The 26,538-nt window shown below is 29.3% G+C and overlaps 1 protein-coding gene across 1 annotated transcript; it reads left to right on the top strand.

Annotated features, from left to right (window-relative positions):
* The first annotated feature begins 12,775 nt into the window (after positions 1-12,775).
* On the top strand, positions 12,776-17,298 carry LOC129616423 (probable serine/threonine-protein kinase clkA). Its single transcript, XM_055532044.1, has 4 exons — positions 12,776-13,130; positions 13,199-13,623; positions 13,690-14,029; positions 14,146-17,298. The coding sequence occupies exons 1-4, from the start codon at positions 13,003-13,005 to the stop codon at positions 15,848-15,850; spliced, it is 2,598 nt and encodes an 865-aa protein (XP_055388019.1). The 5' UTR covers positions 12,776-13,002; the 3' UTR covers positions 15,851-17,298.
* Positions 17,299-26,538: the final 9,240 nt, after the last annotated feature.

The raw sequence follows: 26,538 nt of genomic DNA, 5'->3' as shown, positions 1-26,538 counted from the left end.
AGCAGAATTAGGTTTCCAGGTTATAGAATTTACAATTCGGACCACCCTGGAAATATAGCGAAGGGCGGAACGGCGATAATAATAAAAGAAAATGTGGTGCATTGCGATATGCACCAGATGCAAACCGAGGGAATGCAAATGACGGCGGTTCAGATCACTTCGACTAAGCAAAAATTTAGAGTGGCTGCATTGTATTGTCACCCTAGATTTAAAATTACGGCAGAAATGTTTCAAGGCGTTCTGACAGACCCAGGCGATAGGTTTATATTGGGGGGTGACATTAACGCCAAGCACACTGATTGGGGTTCAAGGCATACCTCAACTAGAGGAAGAGAAGTTAGGACAGCAATTGGCGGCACGGGGTGCCTTTTTCACTCTACTGCGAAACCAACGTATTAGGCAACCGATGTTAATAAGTGTCCAGATTTAATAGATTTCTTCATAACAAAACGGATAGCCAAAAATTTCATCGAGGTTCATGATAGCTATGATCTTGACTCCGATCATTCGGTGGTTATTCTTGAACTTAAGGAAAATATAGTCATGAAAAGAGCGAAACCTGCGCTGGCAAATAGAACTACAGATTGGTCAAGATTTCGCTTAGGGATTGAACGACAAATAGATCTAAGGAAAAGAATAAGAACGACCCAGCACATAGATGAGGAAGCCGAAAACTTTACTAAAATTATTCAAAATTCGGCTTGGAGTAGTTCCAAAATTAGTGCTATTAGAAGATTAGAAGGGGGGGGGACATTAACTATCCCCCACATATACTAGCAAAAGTAAGACGAAGCAGGCGGGCGAGAAAAGGGTGGCAGCAAATTCGTGATCCTACTGATAAAACCAGATATAATCGTGAATCGCAGCAACTAAGACGCTGTATTAGAAAACACAAAGAGGATTCGGTTGCTAATTATGTTCAAAATTTGACGGCGTGTGAGAAAACCAATTACTCACTGTGGAGCGCAACAAATAAAATGAGGCAACCTATCAAACATCTCGCTCCTATCAAAAACAAAGATGGAACGTGGGCAAAAACTGACAAGGGCAAGGCAAATGCGTTTGCGGATCATTTGGCCGATATATTCTGCCCGCATGACAGCCAGGGCGTGGATGATAATGAGGAATATACTTTTGTTGGGGATAGTGTAACTATTTCAATTGTTAAGGAAAGATAGGTTATAGAAGAAATCAGGACTCTTAAACCTAAAAAGGCCCCAGGATTTGACCTAATAACGGCCGATATTTTGAAAGAATTACCCAAAAGGGGTATAACGATGCTTACGTGCCTAATAAATGCGCGTATAAGGTTTAATTACGTGCCTGAAATTTGGAAAGTTGCAGAGATAATTATGGTGCACAAACCTGGCAAACCTATAGACCTGGCGACTTCTTATAGACAATTTCATTGTTGCCTATGATTTCAAAACTGCTAGAGAAACTTTTATTAAGAAGACTTCAGCCTATAAGTGAAAGCAAAAGGTTAATTCCGAATCATCAATTTGGTTTTCGCCGGAACCACTCAACCATGGATCAGATTCATAGAATAACTGACCTAATAGAAAATTCAGTGGAAGAAAAAACAATATGTTCTATCATATTTTTGGACGTAGCCCAGGCCTTCGATAAGGTTTGGCATTGTGGATTAATAAAAAAACTTAGGCAATTACTACCAAGGCAGTATGTTGACCTGCTCGAATCTTACCTCACTAATAGGGTATTTCGAGTTAAACGGGAAGAGGAGTACTCTTGGCTTAGGGATATTAGGTAGGGGGTACCACAGGGGAGTATATTGGGCCCGATACTATACTTGCTATACACGTGTGATATTCCTGAATCGGAAGGAGTGACAGCAGCTACATTTGCTGACGATACAGCAGTTATCGCAATAGGACGAAATGAAAATGAATCTACACAAAAATTGCAAAGGGCCAGTGATGAGATCTCAAAATGGACTAGAAAGTAGAATATAAAATTTAACGAGGTGAAACCAGTACACGTAAATTTCACTAATAGGAAAATTGACAATTCATTTTCGGTTCGAATAAATGGCGTCTTGATTCCTTCCGCGAACACAGCGAAGTATTTGGGAATGACGTTGGACGCGAAGCTCAGATGGAAGGAGCACATAAAGAAAAAGAGATCTCAACTAGAGGAGGAATACAGAAAGTTTGAATGGCTTTTGGGGAGGCATTCCAAATTGACAATATACAACATAGTTTTGATATATACTGAAATATTTAAGCCTGTCTGAGCTTACGGTATTCAGTTATGGGGCTGCGCTGCGCAGACTCATATCCAATCTATACAAAGATTTCAAAATAGAGTATTACGGGACATTGTAAACGCCCCTTGGTATGTCCGTAATGCCGATATACACAGGGATCTCACGATCCTAAGTGTCACAGACGAAATTAAAAAGCAAGCAGCCAATCATAAAATGCGTTTATCCAATCATGTCAATATCGAGGCGGCTCGATTGGTTGACAATCAAAACTTTGTTAGGAGACTTAAACGTACGAGTTTAGAGTTTTTTATCTGGAACAATGAGTACTTAGTACGCTATTGTGCCAGATCAAAAGCTTGTAAATAATCAAAAAGGTTAGAGCAAAATTAATGGTTAGTCGTTTTTGACTAGTTTTATAGTTTATTTTGAGGAGGGTGTTTTTTAGTGGATTAAGGTTCCACACTACTGCTTTTCGTCTGGCAGTATCTTTCGAGATTTTTCACTCTTCCTCTCGGTAAAGAAAAAAAAAAAAAAATTTTAACCTTATAATTGATGTCCTTATTTTTTAATGTTGACTCTATTTGATTATAGTCAACCACATTACTTATGACTACTGGAGGCGGCCTAGAGTTTTTCGTGACATCGCCTCGATTTTTAGAATCCGGAACATCCGCTTTCCCAGCGTTGAACGTCACCTGCACCACTTCCGGAGATGATTCCGCTTTTCGTTTTTTACTGGACCTCTTTTTAAGATCCAATCTGTTTCTCTGGCGAGTTCTTCCTCACCTATTGAGTAGGCTTCTAGGATTAACCTCACTTTATTTTTCTTTATGACTACTATTCTTAGACTTATTGTTTGTAATTTGCCCATGTTTTCCTTTCTTTATCTTCTCATTCTCAGTATTCAGTAGATAACCTCGTTCTGCTAATCTAGTTGGTTAATCCTTTTATGTACTCGTATGTCAGCATTCTGATCATCACTTTTTTTGGCTTGAGCTTTCAAATTCATTTCCTCATGTTCATTTCCTTCTTGGTTTGTGGAGCTTGAGTGTTCGATAGTGCACTTTTCCTAGCTTTATTGTTTTCTAAAATCCGTACATTAGATGTAGGTGGCGAACGCCGAGTTTTCATGTTACTCCTGAACGGATCAATGTTACTATAGCTATGTTACTTACCTTCTGGGAGATGAGAGACGATTTTGTTGGTAGAGCTGATGTTTTCAGAGGGCATTTCCTAGCATTTACAGCTGCACATGTTAGAAAAATGAGAAAGCGGCTTAAACCTATGCCAACCTTTGTTTCCCCATGTTACTGGACATAAAAGAATTTTGCTTAATTGATTTAAAATGTTAATAATGATTTGAAATATAATGGCTATAAACCTCATTTACGGGCTTTTAATCTGGAATCATGCCCTGCACCTTGGCAATCTGAGTTTAAAATTTGTTTTTAAAATACCTAGCTTTAATTGTTGTATACCAATTACTCGAGCCTGTCAAACAACTCTATAGAAACTGCACAGATATATCTGATCTATAATTGGGCGCACGACTGCCAAGTTTCTTGAACCTAACTTTATTATTTTCCCAAATATTTAAAATTAGCTTTTGGAGTTGTTTGGCAGCTACCCGAACCATTCCATTAACATTTTCAGAACATACGAGTATGTAGAGTGTAATTGCACACATCTTTGCGAAATTTGATACTAATATCTTTATTAGTTAATGAAATTTTAAAAAGAAAACTTATTGAGTTGTATTGCAGCTATCCGGGCCCGTCGTCCGAGTCGGTCCGTACAATAGCAGCCGTCGCTTAAACAAAAGAAGCAACCTGTGGAAGTTCGACGGACGGATATGAGTTACACCCTTAACCAACCATGAAATAAAAGAGATAATAAATATTGTTGATGCAAGTAGGTAAATAATGATAACAGACATAAAGAAACAAAGAACGACATGTTTTTACAACTATTATTAGATTCTAATTTACAAAGATATGTTTCAACAAGAAAATAATAAAATCAAAAAATAATAATATGTCTGTTAGCAAATATTAAATAGTTTAACAAAGAAATTAAACATAGATTAAGGATATTTTAGTTATAAAGAGATGTAATGCATTTTGCTACGATTGGTGAAAAATTTGCAGCTAAAATTGGAAGTAATATATACTATGAAGCATCTAGAACAAACAAACTATTTAATTTCGAAATTGTGAACGAATATGAAATAAAAACTGGAAGAATTGTGCCAGTATTTAAGACTGGTGTGAAAAGTGTTCTTGACAACTATAGACCAATATGCATTACTCCTGTGTTATCTAAAGTAATAGAGAAAATAGTGCACAACCAGTTATCAGCATACTTGGAAAAACACAACCTACTTTGTTGATTTGATTAGTAAAGTTCAAAACTTAAAAGACAATAGAAAGATAGTGTCGCTTGTGTTTATTGACCTCAGTAAGGCATTTGATATGGTAAACCATAATATATTACTAAAAAAGCTGTATGGATTTGGAGTTAAAGGGAAAGAATTCAAGTGGTTCGAGTCGTATCTAAAAAATCGTTTTCAATTCATCAAAATTGATGACCTTGAAAGCAGAAGGGTTAATATAAAAATTGGAGTACCACAAGGTAGCATCTTAGGACCACTTCTGTTTAATTTGTATATCGATAGCATACGACAGCTAGAAACTAACAACGTAGATATATATTTATACGCAGATGATATTTGTTTAGTTTTTCAAGCAGAGAATTATAATCAACTAGAAATTATAATGAATATGCAAACTAAAAAAAGATTTGAATGAAGGTCGACGCATAAACTTGTGATTAATATCAGAAAAACCAAATACATGGTTATTGGAACATTCTCTCCTAAACTAAATATCTATCTTCACAACCAAGTCCTCGAGCAAGTAACGGAGTTTAAATATTTAGGGTTGTGGATCGATCAAGAACTGAAATGGAACACGCACACAACTAAACTTAGTAATAAACTCGCTGTTGTAGCTGGAGTATTTAAAAGAATCTCATTATCAATTCCAAAAGCTGTCAAAAAATCGATTTTTTATTCTTTATTTCACAGTCACATAAGCTATGGAATTAAAATATGGGGTTCTGCTACTAAAGAAACAATTGGTATGCTCCAGACAATCCAAAATAGAGCGTTAAAGAATTTATTTAATTACCATTGGAGAGAACCAACCAAATTCATTCATCAGGCTAATGATATTCTGCTTATAGATAGATGATTTGTTCAAAATAAAATTAATACTTCATATCCATGATTTAAGGCACCTTAATATTCATTCTTCAGCCGTTTTAACAAAAAGAAGTGACGTACATTCAGTAAATACGAGATATAAAGATTTGTTACATGTAAACAAAAAAAAATACCTCGCAGTTTGGAACATCAACTTCTATGTATATTGCCATAAAACAATATAACGAGCTTAATAATTGCTTAAAACAACTCGATGCATTTAAATTAAAAAAAGAGTTAATCAACAAAACACTACAGAGTTACAGTTTGACACCATAGGAAAACATATTATTGTATTCTATTTTTCTATTTTTTGTTTTCTTAAAATTTCGTAATTCAGTTTTTTGTTTTTTTTTTTTTTTATTTTTTTGATTTTGTTTTTAATTTTATAATTTTTGATTAGTAATTCTTGTTTTATATAGCTTTCATTATAATTTCATTATAACATCAATTTTGCTTAATACTTACACACATAAATACTTGCTTATTTTTGTTATCTTTATAATCTTTAAAATCTTGTACATATTTGATTTGTATACATATGTATAATTATTTTTTTATTTTTTTTTTTCATTTTTTCTACCATCTTCATGAAATTTAGTATTAAGGAGATAGTCAATCATTTTATATTACATTGTAAATCTACAAATTTGACATTATATAGTCTAAGACTCTATATGATTAGTATATTATATTAGATCAGTATATTATATGATTCTCTTTAGACATTGAATAAATAAATAAATAAATAAAAACAAAAATGTCAGAACAATAATTTAGTCTAAGTTTGAACTGTAAAACCAGCCATAATAATAATCCGTAATCGTTCCGGCTGCTAATAAAGATGTTTGTAATAATAAATTTGTCTTTTTTTTTTAAGTTTTAATAAAATAAAGTGCATAATTCATGGCTAAATCAAAGCAGAATTTTACACTGAGCAAAAATATAAATGTGCATGACCATACTGGAGACGACTCCTTCAAGTGGTTACAAACTCCATACCAAAGTGAATATACCCTTCACGAAGGTTCAGAGTATAAAAATACAAATTCATTCTAATTATTACTTTATGAAATATGTTACCGAATACCATATTCGAACTTTAAAAATACAAAATGGCCGTTAGAATTTTGTGTTATCTAAAATCCGTTTTTTGCAAATTTTTGATATTTCTAGACCCTAAGATGTAAAAGTTTGAAATTTTAACAACATTTAAACAATAATAAATAGTTTATTTCGTTAGAAGAAAATTTTTTCCGCCTTCACTCTCTCTCAAGTTATAGCCTCTCGAAATTTGTAACATTCGAATTTTCGGCATATTATATTTCCGAAACTGGAAACTTTTCCACATTTCTTTAAAAGCAGAAAGCTAACCGTGAATTCCATGCCATTTAAAAAAGTAATAATTTTTCTCAACTCGCGCATTTAACCCGTAAATTCGAACATCATGTTAAAGTCTCTTAAATTTTTTTTTTACTTTATTTCAAAGACTGTACAAATCGTTCATCCTAAATGTATGCAATCCTTTAAATATATTTATGTGTGAAGATTGTTTTTAAAAGCAGTATTTTAACTTGTTGAAGGGAAAAGTGCTACGGTACAAACAGTTAGTTTGACCCAACGTGATTTAGATTTATTATTCTTTTTTAAAATTATGTACATACAAATTATATAATTAAAAGATTTTGAAAAATATTTAAATAATTATAAAATTATTTAAATATTTTTCAAAATCCTCAAAATATCAACATTTCAATTATCTTTTATTTTTTTCTTTAAGTTTTGTTTTTATTGTTTTTATGTTTACTTTGTGCCCAAAAGAAAAAAAAGTCCTTTTATAATTTTTAGTTAATGAAAAATCTGATTTCTGTGTACGGAGCGACCTCCCACCAGAAAATGTTTCAATCTGGCATCTTTTTCTTATTTCTGTTGTTAAAAATGTCACAGAAATTATTGAGATGATGAAAAAACGATTTTAATAAAATATGCAAAAAATATGAAATTAAATCAAACTTATGATAATAAAAATTTTATTTTATCTAAAAATGCACTTACTTATTTTAATAACTGCTCACAAAAAATATTAGACATTTTTTTTTTTCAAATTTAAAACCAAGTTCAAAAGAAAAATTTTATTATCCTTATAAGTAACAGAAATGAAAATTTTAAAACAACACATACACAGATCGCATTTGGCGAAATATCGAAAAGCGTAGAAAAATGTTCAAACGTAATACCCTTCTTTTTGAGCCAGGAGAGTATTACGCATGATATTAGCTCAAGTTATTTTCCGAAATCTTGCAAACAGAAAACATTACAAAAACAATTTTTACGTTTTATGTTTTCAGAGTATTCCAATTTGTTTTTTTTTTGTGATATTTTTGAGTATTCTTTGTGACTCTCAATTTATTTAGCATTTTAAAAGCTATCTAGATTATGATAATTATTTTTTGCTTTTTTTTTCAATTTCATTTTAAAGCCAATTTCTTATTTACAAATTTGACTCTTTAATTCGGTATCGCTCCTCTTCAACTTGGAAGACAGGAATGGTTAGCTGTGTTAAAAATCGCAATTTTTTTTAAATGCGTTTTTCAGATAGAATTTAATTTGCCAACCGATTTTTTTGAAATTCAAATTTTAAATTTAGAAAAAATATGTAGAATCAGTAAGCTAAAAATATGACACATTCCATTTTAATTCCATATAAATTTTGAATTTATTTTTGATTTGCAATCTGAGCTTGGTGACGTAATAGGTATACATTCATACAAACATATGTATATAGCATTGCGGGAATTCATTGGTTCGTTGATTTTCAGCTAAGCTATTTAAAGAAATATTTTATCTCTTGATCTCTTGGTTTTTATATCTTTATCACCATTATTCATTGGTTAGTCTGAAAAAAAAACAGAGCAATTTTTTTTATGACAGTTATTTTAACACTTTTTGGAAAACAATAGTAAGTTTTGGCAGTAGTACAGTATATGTATAAAGCGTGTAAGCTATATTATAAATTATAAAAAATAAAGTTAATTACATATAATATTTTGGAGTGCAATAAATAAGTATTTTAACAATTTAATATATAATAATTTCAAAAATAAAATGGACAAAAAACAAATGACTGGGGAATTATTAAAAATCAATCTATAATAAAGGCAAAGAGAAAGTTATGTTTGTTTTATATAAAAATACACAAAAAAGCAAATAAAACGCAAGGGATTCAGATCAATTTGAACGGAAAGATCAAGCAAAAAATTTTATAAAAATTTGGTTCAGGAGAGGAAGTTAAAAGATGAAGAAGCTTTTACAAATTTTCTTTCGGATGGATAAACAAATGTTCTTGGCGGATTGCTGAGGATTGTCACTAAAAAATATTCCAAATCGACAAAATGAAAACGATTTCGGAAAGGTTGAAAGCATAATTAAGGTAATTTAATTAATTTTAATATTAATATATTGAACTTTGCAATGTATTTACATATATATTTAGCTGATCACAGCCCATTTTATTCAGAAACTCATGTTCACACCATTTTTTTATTTTATTCCTGTCAAAAGTGGTTGACGAAAATAAAAACAAATTTCCATTTTTTCGTTGATTGATTGACTGATGATATTTTTACGGTTAATCTTCATCAGCTTCAATTACGCTTTAAAAAACCTCTGAGCTAAAGTTGAATTCGATTCAATTTTTTCTTGTTAAAATAACAAGAATGTCATTTTTATGCAAAATACATCAGCTAGTTGACTGCAAATGCGATAAACCAGGGAATCCACCTAAAAAAGAACACAACACTCAACAAGAATGTCATTTTTATGCAAAATACATCAGCTAGTTGACTGCAAATGCGATAAACCAGGGAATCCACCTTAAAAAGAACACAACACTTCCTGCTATTAAAAATATTGTGTGAAATCAAAAGTTCTCATAAATAAAAATTAATGCAAGCACAAATGTTGGGTTTTGTTGATATCACAAATTTCAGCAATAAAAATTATAAAGCTTAATATATTTTTAATTATAACTCAACCATAATTAGATAGCTAAGAAAAATGGATGATTTTTATAAAAAATATTCTTATTCTAACTTCGTATTGTCATATAATATATGCCTAATATCACATCCTTTACTAATTACAAGAATAAAGATACTGCTAATGACTTGAAAAAGTGTTATTATAAAAACATTAAGTTTCTTGGAGGAAAAAGTTTTTAAATTGGGACGGAAACTTTTTTTACTGCCTTTTTATCTATAGCTTCTTCACACTACCAATAAATGGTCTATTGTCCATTCAAATAGTATTTTAAGTAAATTGGAAAAAACTTTTTACTGCTTTTTTAAGTGTATGACTTTTTGTTTTTTGAAATTCATTTGAAGAAAATAATCCGTCAGCTAAAACATAAATTACTATTACTTCTTGCATATTAATGGTATATCTTATAAGAAGTAGTTCGACTCGTTCCATTCCTTTAGTTTTTGTTTGAATTTTACTTCCAAATTCTCAAAATATACCATTTTTATCTAGAAATAGATGGTAATACGAGTTGTGTAGGCAAGAAAAAATATTGTAATACAAACCAAATGTTTCAAAAACATCGAACTGATATAAAATTAAATTAAGTTAGGTAAAAATTTTGTTATTTTTATTTTGATAACAACAAAGTTTATTTTTCATAGCATTTTATTTTTCATTTTATAAAAGTTAACTAAAAAAATTCGAAAAATTCGAACTTAATTTAATTTTATTTCAGTTCGATGTTTTTGATACAATAAAAATAGAATATTTTGAGAATTGGGAAACGGCAAACAAACGAAAACTATTGGAGTGGAACGAATCGAACTACCTCCGTTGGGAAATTTCAAAAGGTGCAAAAACGTGCTTAATTTTACTTTTGCAATAACTTTCTGAAATTAAGCCGAGCTAAATAGAATATTAATATTTTTTATTCTTTAAAAAAAAAACTATTATTTTGAAAAAAATATTTAAAGATTTCACTTTCTGTAAGATGCGGTAGGATATTATTCAAAAAGACTTTTCTCCGAAGACTTAAAAACTTTTGAAGTATGTATATCTCGTCATACGTCTACTCGTAACAGAAAGTGGATATAAAATTATTACAATTAATTAAAAAATCATAAGTCATTGTGTTAATATATTCTTCTCAAAACTTAATTGTAAAAATTGGAAAAATCAGTTTTGTAATATTTGTTAGGTAAATGTAGTAGTATAATTTTTTTTGTAGATAAAAAAAAAGTACAAAATTTAAAAAAAAAAATTGCAAAAAAAAAAAAGATGCACAAAGGTGTCAAAATGGGTACACTAATGGATGTACATATTTTCATATGAAATATGCGTTTTAAATTTGTAAAGACAAGATAGAAATAAAAAATCCATAATACTTAAGTATATATGTATATGTATTTGTAATTGACGATATTATTAATTACAAATTAAAATTTTCATTTAATATTATTCGTCTTTTTAAAATTTATTTTTATTATTTCTTAAAATTATGTTATTTAAATTATAATCATTTTTTTTTATTTTAATAATCAAATTTTTTTTAAATCGCTTCACTTTTATAACATGGATACACAATTTTTGCCATTTGTAGTGGAATAAGTTACAGAAATGCTCTTTTACGCCTTTTGCTATATACTTTACATACGAATAGAATGCCTTTTACGCCTTTTAAAATACATTGAAAAAAAGTGGTAAACACCTATTGCGTACTCCTTCCCTCTTCCGAAAATTCTTATGTGTATAAAAATGAAAATAAGAAGGTATATAGCTTAGCTCTTTTAGCTCAGTAAATTTTTTGTAAACAAATTTTATTACAAATTGCATTAGTGTGATGTAAACGGAGCATGGAACTACTTCTTAAATATATATACTTTGGTTTTTATTACCAATTTATTGCAATTAGTTTGGATTTTTGAAGTTAATTGTTTTTGCTATCAACTATTACAATGGAAAAAGTCGCCAAATTTTTTTAATTATTTGACATTATATTTTTTTTTAATTTTGGAACGAAGAAGCAAATGAATTGTGGATTTTTGAAAAACACATGCTTTCTATGGGAATGTAGTGTTTCTGATACCGAAAGCACACTTTTTGCTACATTTTCTAAAGGGAAAAGCTCGTTTTGTTACGTGTACTATATCTAAATTAAAGCCCGTACATTCTATTTTATGCGTGCATAAATAAAATTTTTCACAAAATGGCAATGTTGGGTTTTTGAAACTGATAGACAGATATGTACATATAACGACTGTCTGGTATAAGAAAGTTTTTAAAAACTGAAGTTTTTGCATGCAAAGTTTCTGGGATAATACTTTTTGAACAAAAATTAGAGAAAACGATGAAATTCTCATTTTTCCAATGTTTAAAGTTTTTTCAAGTTTTATAAAGTAAAATTTAACAACTTTAAAATCTTACAGCTGTCAATACATATGTGGTTATGTCAGAAGGTTTTATGCCATCAACAATATGGTTATGTCATCAACAATAATACTTTTCGCCGAAGCTTTTTAATTAAAAGTTAAATAAAATAAATAAAATGGATTCAAAAATGATTTTTTCTAAGTTTCACATTTTTATAACCCAAAATTTTCGATTTTTGGTATAAACAAAAAATATTTGTTTATGTTTCATAAATACTTTGAAATTTGACGTTTATCACGTCAAGTTTTCTGTCTGGTTTATTTTTTTTTTTAAATGAGAATTTATTTCTTTTTGCGAGAAATTTCGTGATGGTTTTTCTTCTTAGAGCTTTATCCCAAACAGACCTATAATAACTGAAATATCATAATTTTGTTTTTGTTAATAAAGTGAGGTAACAAGTAGTATTTAAGGTTAATACATATTGGATAATATGTATTAGCCTTAGGTAATAAAGGAAAACTTTGATTTTTTAAAACAAAAAAAAATATACAAAATACCAACAAAAGTAGAAATTAGGATAATATATTTATTGCAATTAGTTTCAACTCAATACAATAACAACACTGATTGAAAGATTGGCAACTGTTCTGTTTTATGTAAAAGTTTAAAGAAATACGTAGTACATCAGGCTTAAAAATAAAAACTACTTTTTCGTAGGGAAAAAATTGCACTCTAAAAAATGTCATACATTTCGTTTTTACTTTATTGTGAATTCATTTTTTTTTACTCTATTGAGTGTCTTTATTGAGTCTATCAGAAATGTCAAAGACCAAAATAGAAAAGAATAAAGTATCTTTTATAACAAATTGTGGTATGTAACTTGTCAATACAAAAAATCAGTTCTGTTAGCCGTGGTATATAATTGAAATTAAGTTATGAAGCAACATCTATGTTTGACATTCCGCATCTTACTACAAGCTATAAATGATGTCATCTGCGGTGTTAACGCAAAAAATTTGGATTTCTTCTAACTATACAACTTCAATATTTCAAGTTATAGTACTCACGAGAGAATATATTTTTAATTGAATAATTTATTTGTTAAAAAAGTAACAATTACATAATGGCTAGCAGACCAAAACGTGCAAATGCTGGTAATCGAATCGCAGAATTGTTGGATGAAGAAGAAGAAGAATTTTATCGCACTTCCTATGGTGGCTTTCTTGAAAGTGCTGATGACAAAGATTATGTGTATATAAAAAATCATATACCTATTGTTAACATATTGTTGATAAAATTATTGTACATATTTATTTTAGGCAAAAGGAGGAAGAAGAAGATATCGTAGATTCAGATTTTAGTATAGATGAAAATGATGAACCCATTTCTGATAATGAAGAAGAATCAAAGGTTAGAAAGAGAAAAGGTATCTCAACTAAAGCTTATAAAGAACCTCCATCGAAAAGAAAATCAACAGCAAAAAAACGTATCTCAAAATCAGCAGGAATGAAAACCAAAAAGGCAGTTAAGCTACTTCCGAAATTTACTATACTAGATTCAGGTAGAAAGTCCATTAGAGCATCAACTGCCCTGAAATCTGAAGAGACACGACACCGCATAAGAAAACAATATGAAGCTAAAATGAAAAAAAAAAAAACAAAAATGGAAGAATATGTAATGCCCACACAGGAAGAGTTATTAGAAGAAGCTCTAATTACAGAGGAAGAAAATTTAAAATCGCTAGGTAAGTTTCAATCTATTTGATTAAGAATAACTTTGAAAAAGTATTTTACATGCAAATTTGTTATAGAGAAATTTTTAAAATTGGAATCAGAAAAAAAGAAAGTTCGCCCAACAAAGAGAATATTTTCTGGTCCTGTAATTAGATATTACTCAACAACCATGCCGGTGATTGAACAAAATGATATAAATAAATTGGCTTTAATAAAACAAGAGACAAAAATAGAGGAACAAGAAGCAATGGATATTAAAATTTCTCCATCTAACTCATCGAGTTCTTTAAATTCAGAACAAAAGTGTGAAAGAACTTTCATTACGTTTGAAAATGATATTGATGAAAAATATTTTAATTCAATATTTAAGCCGAAAGTAAAAAAAGAAAAAGGAAATTATCTTTGTGCTATTACAAAGTTAGTAAATTATATTTAGATTGACATTTAAATCTTATACATTTAATAAATGTTTATTAAATCTTAAATGCTCAGCAAAACAATTAAAATCTGAATGTGAAAACATTTTTTTTTAGATTACCTGCAAAATATTTTGATCCAGTTACGCAATTACCATATCATAGTGTTCAAGCTTTCAAGATACTGCGAGAGGCATACTATTTGAAACTGGAGGAGCATGGCAATATTGAAAATCCAGATGTTGCTAAATGGTTAGACTGGCGGAAAACTGTTAAAGAAAATCGTCTGAAATATAATAAAACGGCTAATGGAAATGAAACAACTAGTAACGCAATTACCAATCTTAGTAGCTTGTGCGCCAACATCAGCAATACAAATATCAATTATAGTAGTAACAATAATAATAATTATAATAATAGTAACAATAATAATAGTAGCTCTAATAATGATAATAACCATAATATTAATTATAATAATAATTATAATAAAAATAACTTAAATTTTAATAATAGTAATAATAATAATAGTAAAAACGAAAATGTCAACAATAATAATAATGATCATAATGGTAATAATAACAATAACTGTAACAGTAATAACAATAACTGTAATGGTAATAACAAAAATAGTGATGGTAATAATTATTATGATAATTGTAATAAAAATAACAGTAGTAATAATAATAATAGTGCTAATAATAATACCAATTTTAGAAACGATAGCACAAGCATTAATAACGACAGCAGTGATAATCAGCAGAATTATTACAATCATTATAACTACAACGATTATAGTGGTTATTATAATTCTAATATAGCAAGTAACAAGTGTCATAATATAAGAAATAAGAACATGGTCGAAAATACTACTTGTTCTAGTATCGTAAGAAACAATTCGAATAGTACCACCAATAATACTAGTTCTAGCTCTTATAATAATAGCGATAACAAAATCCATGTTAAAAGTCGTATTAATATAAGTTGTGATAAAAAAATAAACATTTTAAACAGCGATAATTGCAAAAATATCTATAATGTCAGTTATACCAATAAACATAATTCCAGTGAAATAAATGATAAAAGTAATAAAAACGTAAATGGTGAAAACAGTGGTAGCATTAAAAGTATTTATACGAATGATAATGAAAAAGATATTCACAGCGTCTCTAACAGAAAATCCATCAACAGTACAATACTCAATAAACAAGTTGCTAACAATAATTTTGACAAAAATTTAAACAATACAAATAACATAAAACGAGAGAATGAGGCTGATCGCAAAAGTACTAATAAAAACATTTCAGATAACAGTAATGATAAAAGTAATCAAAATGAAGTCTGTAAAAATAACGATAATAATTTCAATAGAAACGATAGTAATGACAACAGTAGTTTTAACAAAAGTACTAAAAGCAATGATGAGAGTAACAGTAAAAATAAAAGTAACGTGGACACGAACTTTCACAACGCCAACAACTCCAAATGCATTAATGATAATGTCAATATTAGAAGTGACCAGAACAACGACAATGGTAAAAATTTAAATTACGACAAAAATAATGTCGCAGTTGATATTAAAAAGAAGGATGCTCGCAATTATGATGCTGCTATTATCGCAAGCGATAGCAGCAGTATCAAGAATGCGAATAAAATGTCTCACTTCCCAACTTGTGTAGACCCAAATAGCAGATTTAACACAAGCAAAAGCAATAATGCTAACAATTGTAAAAATTTTAGCGGTAACGATAATAATAACAGCAGTAATGCTGAAAAAAATAATACGAATATCGGTGAAAATTTTAAGAATAATAGTAATTATTAAATTAATTTTAAGAATAATAATAAAAATAAAACATGAAATATTCAATAATAAAAAAAATACAAAACGAAAGTACCAATAATGTAGCAGCGGAACTAATTCCTAGAGTTAAAGTTAATGTTAAAGTATGTTGTCATTTTACTAATTTAGTTATGAATAATTAATAAGACTATGCTGAAAAATAAATACAATTAATATGCGACTAATTTCTAATTACAAAAAAAAACATGTGTATATAAATACACACTGCAATTGCAATTATATACATATTTGCAGTAAAAATACATTAAGGTGTATAAGTTTAATGTTTTTCCTAGAAGCTACATGAAAATGATACTTTTAATTAAATATACATACGTTTTTTAAGCTCCAAAATAATAAAGTATCCCAGTTTTGTTTTAACCATTGCATCAATTATATGGTTTTGTTAAAGGACTATGTAGATATAAGAGCCTAAATAAACTATACTAAGCAATTATTTGTCTTTTTTTTTGTTTAAAACACGTTTTAACAAAAAACAATAATACTAGTGTTCAATAATCATGTCTATGTATGTTAGTAGAAAACGTATGGGATTTCCGATAATTCAGATAATGTCTTGTTCTAGTCCAAATGCTAAGATAAACTTGAAAGCACGAGCTTATTTTATATGTTTTTTCTTAAATCGAAATGGCTATTTTTAAGAAGAAATAACAAAATAAATTTATACTTATTATAAAGCATGTGAAATTCCGAAGTTATATTTCAAATATCTATTATCTATAGTAACATTTTCATTTATCATTATTTAAAATTCTTGAAATACGTGCACAAAAAGGGAAATTCAACATTTTTGTGGTACTGCAAGCATTTCGTTACTTTTAAGTGAAGAGCTGTTCTTATTGGGTAACTTAGATCAAGATAATATGCAAGTAACTGTACACTCATCCCTCGCTTTACAGAACTAATATACTTACATTACGTTACAACCACAGTTTTTTACCTAAACTTATATAGGTACATATGTGTCTTGTTAATTTCCTAAAAATAGAGTAGGATTTTATTATTATTATTACAACATTAGGCAACAAGAATCAACAGGAAACTTTAGCTCTTGCTGTAAGAAACAATTACATATGTACATAAATTCTTTACATTATTTTGCTCTGATCTCTGTTTTGAAAAACACAAAATGTGCATCAATAAATCATACATTAATATTTGAAACCAACATATTAGAAATACTAAAGGAAGGAGTATCTCAAGACAAGAAATTAGATATACCAAAGGGAGGAGCATCTTAAGATAAGGAATTAGAAATACTAAAGGAAGGAGCATCTTTGTTTCTATCTCGCTTATTCTCCCTAAAAAAACGTATCTTCAGGTAAGTCTCTTTCTTCGCGAGCATTGTCAAACTAAAATTAACATTAAATGCTAACTGTTGTTGTTTTTTTTTCTTAGAAAATTACGCGCCGCTATATAAAATGTAAACTAAGAAGATTTTGTTATTTTATTTATAGAATTAGTGCAGTTTGTAAATAAAAAATCATAAAATATTTATTAATAAATGTTAAAAAAAGAATATTGTTTTATAAAAACTTATAAAAAATATAACAAGTGAAAAAAAAAAATATGTTGAAAAAAAAGGTGAATAGTTCTAAATTGTTATTCCCATTTGCAAAAAGAAATATTTTTTTTACACCATATACATGTGAATATTATTCATTTCAATAATTAAAAGAAATATTTATTCAATTCGTTGTCTTAAGAAAGCAATGAAGCCGATTTCTTTTCAGTTGTCTCTTTCTTTGTTTCAAGCATTGTCAAAAATTGTAGCAGGCCCATTTGTTCTTTATTATAAATATGCGCAACTTGTAAGGAGAGAAAGGTTGACATGGGCCCTAGTCGGTTTCACGTTTTTCTAACAAGTGAAGCTGTAAATGCTTTAAAGGAAATACCCTCTGAAAACATCAGTCCTGCCAACAAATCCGGCTCTCACCTCCCAGAAGGTAGGTAGCATAGTTATCTGCCGGGTGTGTCCTGAGAAACTTATTTAGTAAGGCTCACAAGAGCGGGTGAAATCGAGTACTCGGCGTTAAAACTGGGTTTCGTTAGTTAGGAAGCGCGCGGACGGTAAATCCAGAAGCGTCTGACTTAGAATAGACGGCTCTCTGGTCTGGTCTGCAGGAGGTATAAAATGCAAACATGAATCATTTGTGCAATGGAGAAAACAAAAGGATTTAATACCCCAGGTGGTAATCTAACTACGTTGGAGAATCTACCCTCTTCGGATGTCGGCTCTACGGATTCTGTGGCAAAGCAAGAAGGAAATAAACATAAGTAAAGCCCAAGCCAAAAAAAAGTGATGATCAGAATGCTGACATACATAAAAGGATTAGCCAACTAGAACAGCTCTGCGTGGCTTTGTAAAACACGGTTCTTCAACTGAGGGCTGAGAATGAGAAGCTAAAGAAAGAGAAATATGTGCAAATTACAAACGATAAGTCTATTGATAGTAGTCATAAAGAAAACGACGCTACACCACAAGCAAAGCAGATGAGGTCAATCTTAAACGCCTACTCAACAGATGAGGAAGAACTCGTCAGAGAAACAGATTGGATCCTAAATCAAAAGATGTTCAGTAAAAAAAGAAAAGCGGAATCATCTCCGGAAGTGGTTCAGGTGACGATCAACGCTGAGAAAGCTTGAGAGAAATCCTGATTCTAAAAGTCGAGGCGATATCACGAAAAACTTTAGGCCGCCTTCACTAGTCATAAGTAATGTGATTGACTATAAGCTAATTGTAAATTCCGAAATGAATTACTGGAATCTTACCAGGGCCATGAATGGATCGCCTTGTAGCTAAGGAACTTCAAAAACGTGGAAATAAAAACAGCAACAACAACTTGAAGAAGAATTCTGACTGGCCACCGAGGCAATTCACTTCAAGAATAGTCTCAAAATATGTAACATACAAGGACGTTCTCCAAACGACAACTGATGACAATGGCATGAGCAATAAAGCAAGGGCCAGTGACGTGAATGTTTTGTATAAAATGTGAAATATGATGCAAACCATGCTAAATATGATGGACAAAATTTCTCAGAGGTTGAGCACTTTAAAGAGCGAAGGGAAAAAATCCAATACCAATAGACCTGGTAAATGATGGCATGAGGTAATTTTAAAATAACAACATGGAATTGCAATGCTATTACAAATAAAAAGGACATGCTTAAAATTTTTCTACATACACAGAATATAGACGTGTGTCTCGTAACTGAAATACATATGACCTTAAGAAGCAGGATTTAGTATCCAGATTATAGAATTTACAACTGTAAGCACCTTGAAAATATAGCGAATGGTGGAACGACGATAATAATAAAAGAAAATATAGTGCATTACGATCTGCACCAGAGAATGCAAATGACGGCGGTTCAGATCACTTCGACTAAGAAAAAATTTTGAGTGGCTGCATTATATTGTCACCCCAAATTTAAAATGATGGGAGAAATGTTTCAAAACGTTCTGGCCGACCTAGGCGATGGGTTTATATTACTGGGGTGACTTTAGAGGAAAAGAACTTAGGACAGCAATTGACGCCGCGGGGTGCATTTTTCACTTTACTGCGAAGCCAACGTATTGTCTAACCGATGTTAATAAGTGTCCAGATTAAATAGATTTCTTCATAACAAAACAGATTGTGAAAAATTTCATCGAGGTACATGATAACTATAATCTTAACTCCGATCATTCAGTGGTTATACTTGAACTTAAGGAAAATATTGTAATGAAAAGGCCGAAACCTGCGCTGACAAATGGAACTGCAGATTGGTCAAGATTTCGTTTAGAGATTGAACGACAAATAGATCAAAGGAAAAGAATAAGAACGACCCAGCACATAGATGAGGAGGCCGAAAACTTTGCTAAAATTATTCAAAATGCGACTTGGAGTAGTTCAAAAATTAATGCTATTAGAAGGGGAGACATTAACTATCCCCTACATATACTGGCAAAAGTAAGACGAAGCAGGCTGGAAAGAAAGAGGTGGCAGCAAACGCATGATCCTACTGATAAAACCAAATATAATCGTGAATCGTAGCAACTAAGATGCTGTATTAGAAAATACAAAGAGGATTCGGTTGCCAATTATGTTCAAAATTTGACGGCGTGTGAGAAAACCAATTACTCACTGTGAAGGACAACAAAGAAAATGAAGCAACCTATCAAACATCTCGCTCCTATTAAAAACAAAGAAGGAACGGTGGCAAAAACTGACAAGGGCAAGGCAAATGCGTTTGCGGATCTTTTGGCTGACATATTCTGTCCGCATAACAGTCAGGGCGTGTATGAAAATGGGGAATCTGCTTTTGTTGAGGATTGCATGACTATTCCAATTGTCAAGGAAAGAGATATAGAGAAAATCAGGATTCTTAAACCTAAAAAGGCCCCGAGATTTGACCTACTAACGATGCTTACGCGCCTAATAAATGCGTGCATAAGGTTTAATTACGCGCCTGACATTTGGAAAATTGCAGAGATAATCATGCTGCACAAACATGGAAAACCTATGAACAGAACGACTTCTTATAGACCAATCTCATTGTTGCCGATGATTACAAAACTGCTGTAGAAACTTTTATTGAAAGGACTTCAGCCTATAATTGAAAGTAAAAGGTTAATCCCGAATCATCAATTTGGTTTTCGCCGGAACCACTCAACCATAGATCAAATTCATAGAATAACTACCCTAACAGAAAATTCACTGGAAGAAAAAACAATGAATGTTCTATAATATTTTTGGATTGAATGTTCTATAATAATTCTGGCCTTCGGTAAGGTTTGGCCTTGTAGATTAATAAAAAAATTTAGACAATTACTACCAAGGCCGTATGTTAACGTGTTCGAATTTTACCTGACTAACAGGATATTTCGAGTTAAACAGGAAGAGGAGTACTCTTCGCGTAGGGATATCAGATCGGGGGTATCATAAATAAGTATATTGGGCCCGATATTATACTTGTTATACACGTGTGATATTCCTAAATCGAAAGGAGTGACAACAACTATATTTGCTGATGATACAGCAGGTATCGCAATAGGACGAAATGAAAATGAATTTACACAAAAATTACAAAAGACCAGTGACGAGATTTTAAAATGGACTTTCAAGGTGAAATCAGAACACGTGAATGTCACTAATAGGAAAATTGACAATTCATTTTCGGTTCGGATAAATGGCGTCTTAATTTCGTCACGGCGAAGTATTTGGGAATAACGTTGGACGCAAAGCTCAGATGGAAGGAGAACACAAAGAAAAAGAGATCTCTACTCGATGAGTAATACAGAAAGTTTGAATGGCTTTTGGGAAGGCGTTCTAATTTGACAATATACAACAAAGTTTTGATATATAATCAAATATTTAAGCCTGTCTGGGCTTACGGTATTCAGTTTTGGGGCTGCGTTGCGCAGACTAGTTTTATAATTTATTTTGAGGAGGGTGTTTTTAGTGGATTAAAGTTACTAATTGCTTTTTGCCTAGCAGTGTCTTTTTTCACCCTTCCTCTCGGTACATAAAAAAAAACTTGTAAGTTAATAATTTTCAAAATATTTTTTCATTAGAAATATCGAAAAAAAAATCAAGTTTAAACAGAACTCATTATTTCATATATTAAAATTAAATATATGTCTATATATTTTTATATTACAATAGCTTATGGCGTTTGAAATTGAACATTTATAACCTTGGGTGTTAATTACAATGTCATTATTTGTAAATCACGTTGATGTTAGCAAAACATATTTCAATGTGAGGCATTATTAGTTTGTGTTTAATAAAATGTACCATCCGATATTTAAAATGAATTTTTTTATATAATCTACTGTTTTCCTAGATATAGTGAAAGTGGATTGCAGAATGAAAATTAAGAAAATGGACTGAAGAAGTTTTTATTTCAAATATGTATATTAACAAATCGTACTATATGTTCATAACATTTTGATTCAAAATATAAAAAGAAATTAAATGGTAAAATTTATTTCGCACCAGAAAATAATATGAAGATTTGGTGACAGAAAAATGTACGAAGACGTACCCGATGATCCAGTAAGTAAAATAAAATATTAGTGAGGGTTATATTTACAGAAGATATTGTTTTAGAATGAATAAGTTTTTTTTTTCATTAAGTTTTTTAAAAAGAGCCCAGTTATCTGCTTGCTCTTACATATTACATAATGTACTTATATGAATAACATTGACATATAATTATTTAAAATTTACAAGATAGTTCAACACGAACAAAAAAAATCTTTTTCAATTTTATAGTCGGAGACCAAACATTAACAGAACATTAGTAAAAACATTAACAGAACATTACATGTAAAAACACAAACAAAAATTATTTACTCTCTGTGACTTATGAGTACAGGAGTATAATAAATAATCTCATTCTTTTTTTTGCTGAGCTGAGCTATTTAATGTCGAACTATTTTTTCTCTTAATTGTTCATTGGTTCGTCTGAAAAAAGCTGATCGTTTTTTTTGTTATAATGTATTTATTGCTTTTTTGACAAGAATTATATGTAATTGTCATAGTTCAGTATATATAAATTTGAAATTCAAAAAAAAAACCCTCCGCACTAAAGATGAAGTTGATTCAACTTTTTGAGAGAGAGAAAAAAGCTGTACTAAAAATTAAAAGAATGTTCAAATAATGTCCTTACATCTAACAAGTCCCAATGCTCAGAGAGAAACTTGAAAGCACGACCTTATTTTATATGGGTTTTTTTAAATCGAAGTAGCTATTTTTTGAGAAGAAATATTAAAATAAATTTACACTTATCATAAAGCAGGTAAAATTTAGAAAATATACTTGGAAAAATCAAAAAAATATATTTATATTTTCATTGATAATTATTTTAAAATTTTAAAAAAAGCGGAAAAACAACAAGCACAACCTTCACCTTCAACGTTTTATATGTTACTGAAAGCATTTCATTATTTTTAAGTGAACAGCTTTTTTTTCTCATAGGGTAAGTTAACTCATGATATGGGGAGTAACCGTGGTGTCAAGTTGAAAATATAATTAATCAAAGATAATTCTTAAATATTGATATAAATACATAGTAAAGAAAAAATTTGAAGAGGGAATTAGAAAATAATATCTAAAATACAATCAAATATTATTTGTTAAATACAAATTTTATATAAACTTCAAAATTTTACCTCTATTTTTATTTGAAAAAATATTAAAAACTTACTATCATTTATATCAATTACCTAAGAAAAAAAAATATTTAAAATGTTTGGAAATAACAATCATATATTTTTATGACCGGATTTGAATATTTTTTTTATTTTTGAAATAAATGGTATTTTACCAAATGACTCAAAAATTCCGACTGTAAAATTACAGGTATTTTAAAATTTATTAAATTTTATATTTCTTAAAGTAATATTCTTTCCGTTTAGAATTAAGATAGGTCATACATACACATGCAGGGATATTTTATAAATAGATTGCTCTTGTTTACCTGCTAATAAAATATGCAAAATTTTTGAAGCACTCAATATAACATGTTTGAAATAGTTTTAAAATAATTATTTAGAAAAAAATTTATGTGAAGTAGGTACATACATATTTATTTTTAATAACTTAAAAACTAACTGAAATTATTTGAAACAATTTTATAAGTAACGTATAAATACCGAAATGAGATAATTCAAATTATTGAAATATGTCAACCTATATTGCTTTTATTAACATTTTTGTTAGCCGACACTACTCAACTTACCTTATTGGGAAATACAAAATGTGCATAAAAAATTATACATCCTTCCTCATTAACATTTGAAACCATACTGAAATATGAATTTGAAATTTTTTTTCATTTTTTCTTTCCTCCTACCTTTCTTTCTTTTTCGTGCAATAGAATTTAAATGGGAAGCTTTTTAAAAAATGTGTTTAATATCCTGAGATTTTTTAAAATATTAAAAAAAATTATAAAAAATATGACACGATCAGTGGCATTTAAAGAAAAAACCAGCAACGAAGCCAAAAATTCGTAATATTTCGTAAAAAAAATTGAGTATTGGGACTTGTTAGATATAAAGACATTATTAGAGCAGAAAAAGTATATACTTATTTGAATAAGATGAGGTAAGGTATTAATTATGCGATACGTAGTTTGGATCGCTATCTTCGAAACCTTTTTAAAATACCTGCTACATCTAAAAAAAAAGTAAAAAAAGTGTTACATTATGATAAACTGGAATCAAAGATGTTCTAAAATAAATATTAATAATTAGTTCACTCACTTTTATATACTTGCAATTTTAGTTTCTTTAGCTCTTCCTTACATGAACTAAAATATTTCCAACTCACACATAAAGGGAAAATAAGATAATATTAATGTTTGTTTGTTTATGTAATTAATTTTGTGTAATTAAATATGAAATGTCCAATTATATTAATGTACATACAATTATATAAAATATGGAATATATTATTATCACTCATTTCATTATGAAAGAGAAAAAAATGTATACATATCTCTATGAATTATGATCTCACGAATCACGATATCACATTTTTGAGTTTTTTATTTGCAATTTTTTTCTTTATCTCTGTTTTATTCAAATGGTATGTTTTTCAGAGTCAGCTCCGCTTATAAATAATAAATTAGAACCAATTGCAACAACAATTCCGTTTTCTAATTTTAATGAGAAGAAAGAACAAAAGATGAGAGAATGGGAAAGTGATCAAGGCAAAACAACTTTTGATAATTTTTTTGTATGAAAATGGCTTCATGTTAGAAAAAGGTCGTGAGCTTTGGAATGTTGAATGTTATATCAAAGTATATCTACTATTAAGTAGTTCGACTCTCCGCTTACATCACACTAATGCAATCACTCACCAATATTTGTATACAAAAAATTCCCTTAGTTAAAAGAGTTAAGCAGTATACCTTCTTATTTTCATTTTTATACATATAAGAATTTTTGGGAGAGGGAAAGAGTACGCAATAGATGTCAACTTATTTTTTTATAATGTAATTTTGAAAGGCGACACTTTATTATTTTTTCCTATATAAAGTATAGGGAAAAATATTAATAATTTTAAAAGCGACACGATAATTTCTGTAATTCATTCCAGTACAAGGTGGCAAAAAGGTGTATTCATATTATAAAAGCGAAGCGGAAAAAAAGTGTTTAAAAAAAATTATTATAATTTATATGAAAAATAATAAAAATAAATTTGAAAAGACGTATAATATTAAAAAAAATTTTAAGTAGTTGCGAAAAAAAAAATTTTTTTTTATAATAATGGGTAAACATTATTTGAAGTGTTTGGGATGTAATATTGTGTGTGAGGCAAAAAAGCCGACACGAAAATTTCATTTGCTGTCATGAGATGTGGGGAAGTAAATATGTACTTTTGAAAATATTTTAAATTTTTAGTGTTACGCATTTGTAATTAATAATTTTTATTAATAAATAAAATAAATAAATTATTTTTAAATTTTTTATTTTCATTTCAATCTTAATAAATTTAAAACATATTTCCCATTAATCGGTAATAATTATATTTCTTAAAGTAATCAGTATGCAAACACCTTTTTTTCTTTATAAATTACTTTATTTCTATGTCACTACCTGATACTGTGTATCTACTGTACCAGGTACATGCATGTGTACATTCATACATGAAATTTCAAACTCTTTTGCTTTCATACATTCGAATTTTTTACCTAAATTTTATAAAATGAAAAATAAATTTTGTTATTATCAAAATAAAAATAACAAAATTTTTACCTAACTTAATTTAATTTTATTTTAGTTTAATGTTTTTGATACACTCGTTTGTTTACAATATTTTGTTTCTTTCTTGCCTACACAACTCTTATTACCATCTATTTCTAAAAAAAAATGGAATATTTTAAGAATTTGGAAGCAAGATGCAAACGAAAACTATTATTATATTTCAGAAAGATTATATTTCTAAATGAAATGAGTACTCAATGAATGTACTCTGTTACTGTTATTTTATTACTTCTGTAAGAAAAAATTGGACCTAAGTGTAGTATAATCGTATAATCGTTTTAGTTTATCTTTATCCACCAGCGTCGCTTTTCCAAAAAAAAAATAAATAAACTTTAGCATTTAATATCAACTTGCATTTGACAATACCTGGAACAAAGAAAGAGACTTACTCGAAGTTTTTGGATTTATTGTGTTTTTTTTAGACACGATTTTTTAGGGAGTCCAAAGCAAATAGAAACGTTTAGTATATCTAATTCGTTGGATATTTCAATAATGTGAATAAAATATGTAGTTAATGTAAGTGCAGTCACACTTAATGTTCAGCCATCTCAAAAAAAAGGATAGATAAATTTGTTGCATTTTTAGAACATAAGTATAATTTTTATTAAGGCGTAAAAAATTTAAAGAGTTCTCAAGGTTCTTAGTGCAATTTTTTGGCAGCAGTTGTTGCATATTCTTAAAAAAAAACTGATAATTTAGTATTGATTTCACATTTTATTACTAACGATAAGTGAATATATAGCTTAATTAAATATTTCTGTTACAGCTAAACAAAAAAAGTAATTTTATGAAAAATTTGGGGTTGGACATAAGTTACACTAAAACTGCATAGTTTACTTTGTTCAGCCTTTAAAGGCCAATTGTAGGAATCTTAGAAAAATTTGAATTT

This window comes from Condylostylus longicornis, unplaced genomic scaffold (assembly GCF_029603195.1).
Source record: "Condylostylus longicornis isolate FDR11 unplaced genomic scaffold, ASM2960319v2 ptg000202l, whole genome shotgun sequence".
Classification (NCBI taxonomy): domain Eukaryota; kingdom Metazoa; phylum Arthropoda; class Insecta; order Diptera; family Dolichopodidae; genus Condylostylus; species Condylostylus longicornis.
Note: the sequence above shows the minus strand (reverse complement) of the source record. Positions and strands in the feature narration are given on the sequence as shown.

Excerpts from the sequence above, each read along its gene's own strand:
- LOC129616423 (XM_055532044.1), top strand. The coding sequence starts at position 13,003 with ATGGCTAGCAGACCAAAACGTGCAAATGCTGGTAATCGAATCGCAGAA. Across the intron at positions 13,624-13,689 it reads AGAAAATTTAAAATCGCTAG|AGAAATTTTTAAAATTGGAA; the intron begins GTAAGTTTCAAT and ends AATTTGTTATAG. Across the intron at positions 14,030-14,145 it reads TATCTTTGTGCTATTACAAA|ATTACCTGCAAAATATTTTG; the intron begins GTTAGTAAATTA and ends ATTTTTTTTTAG.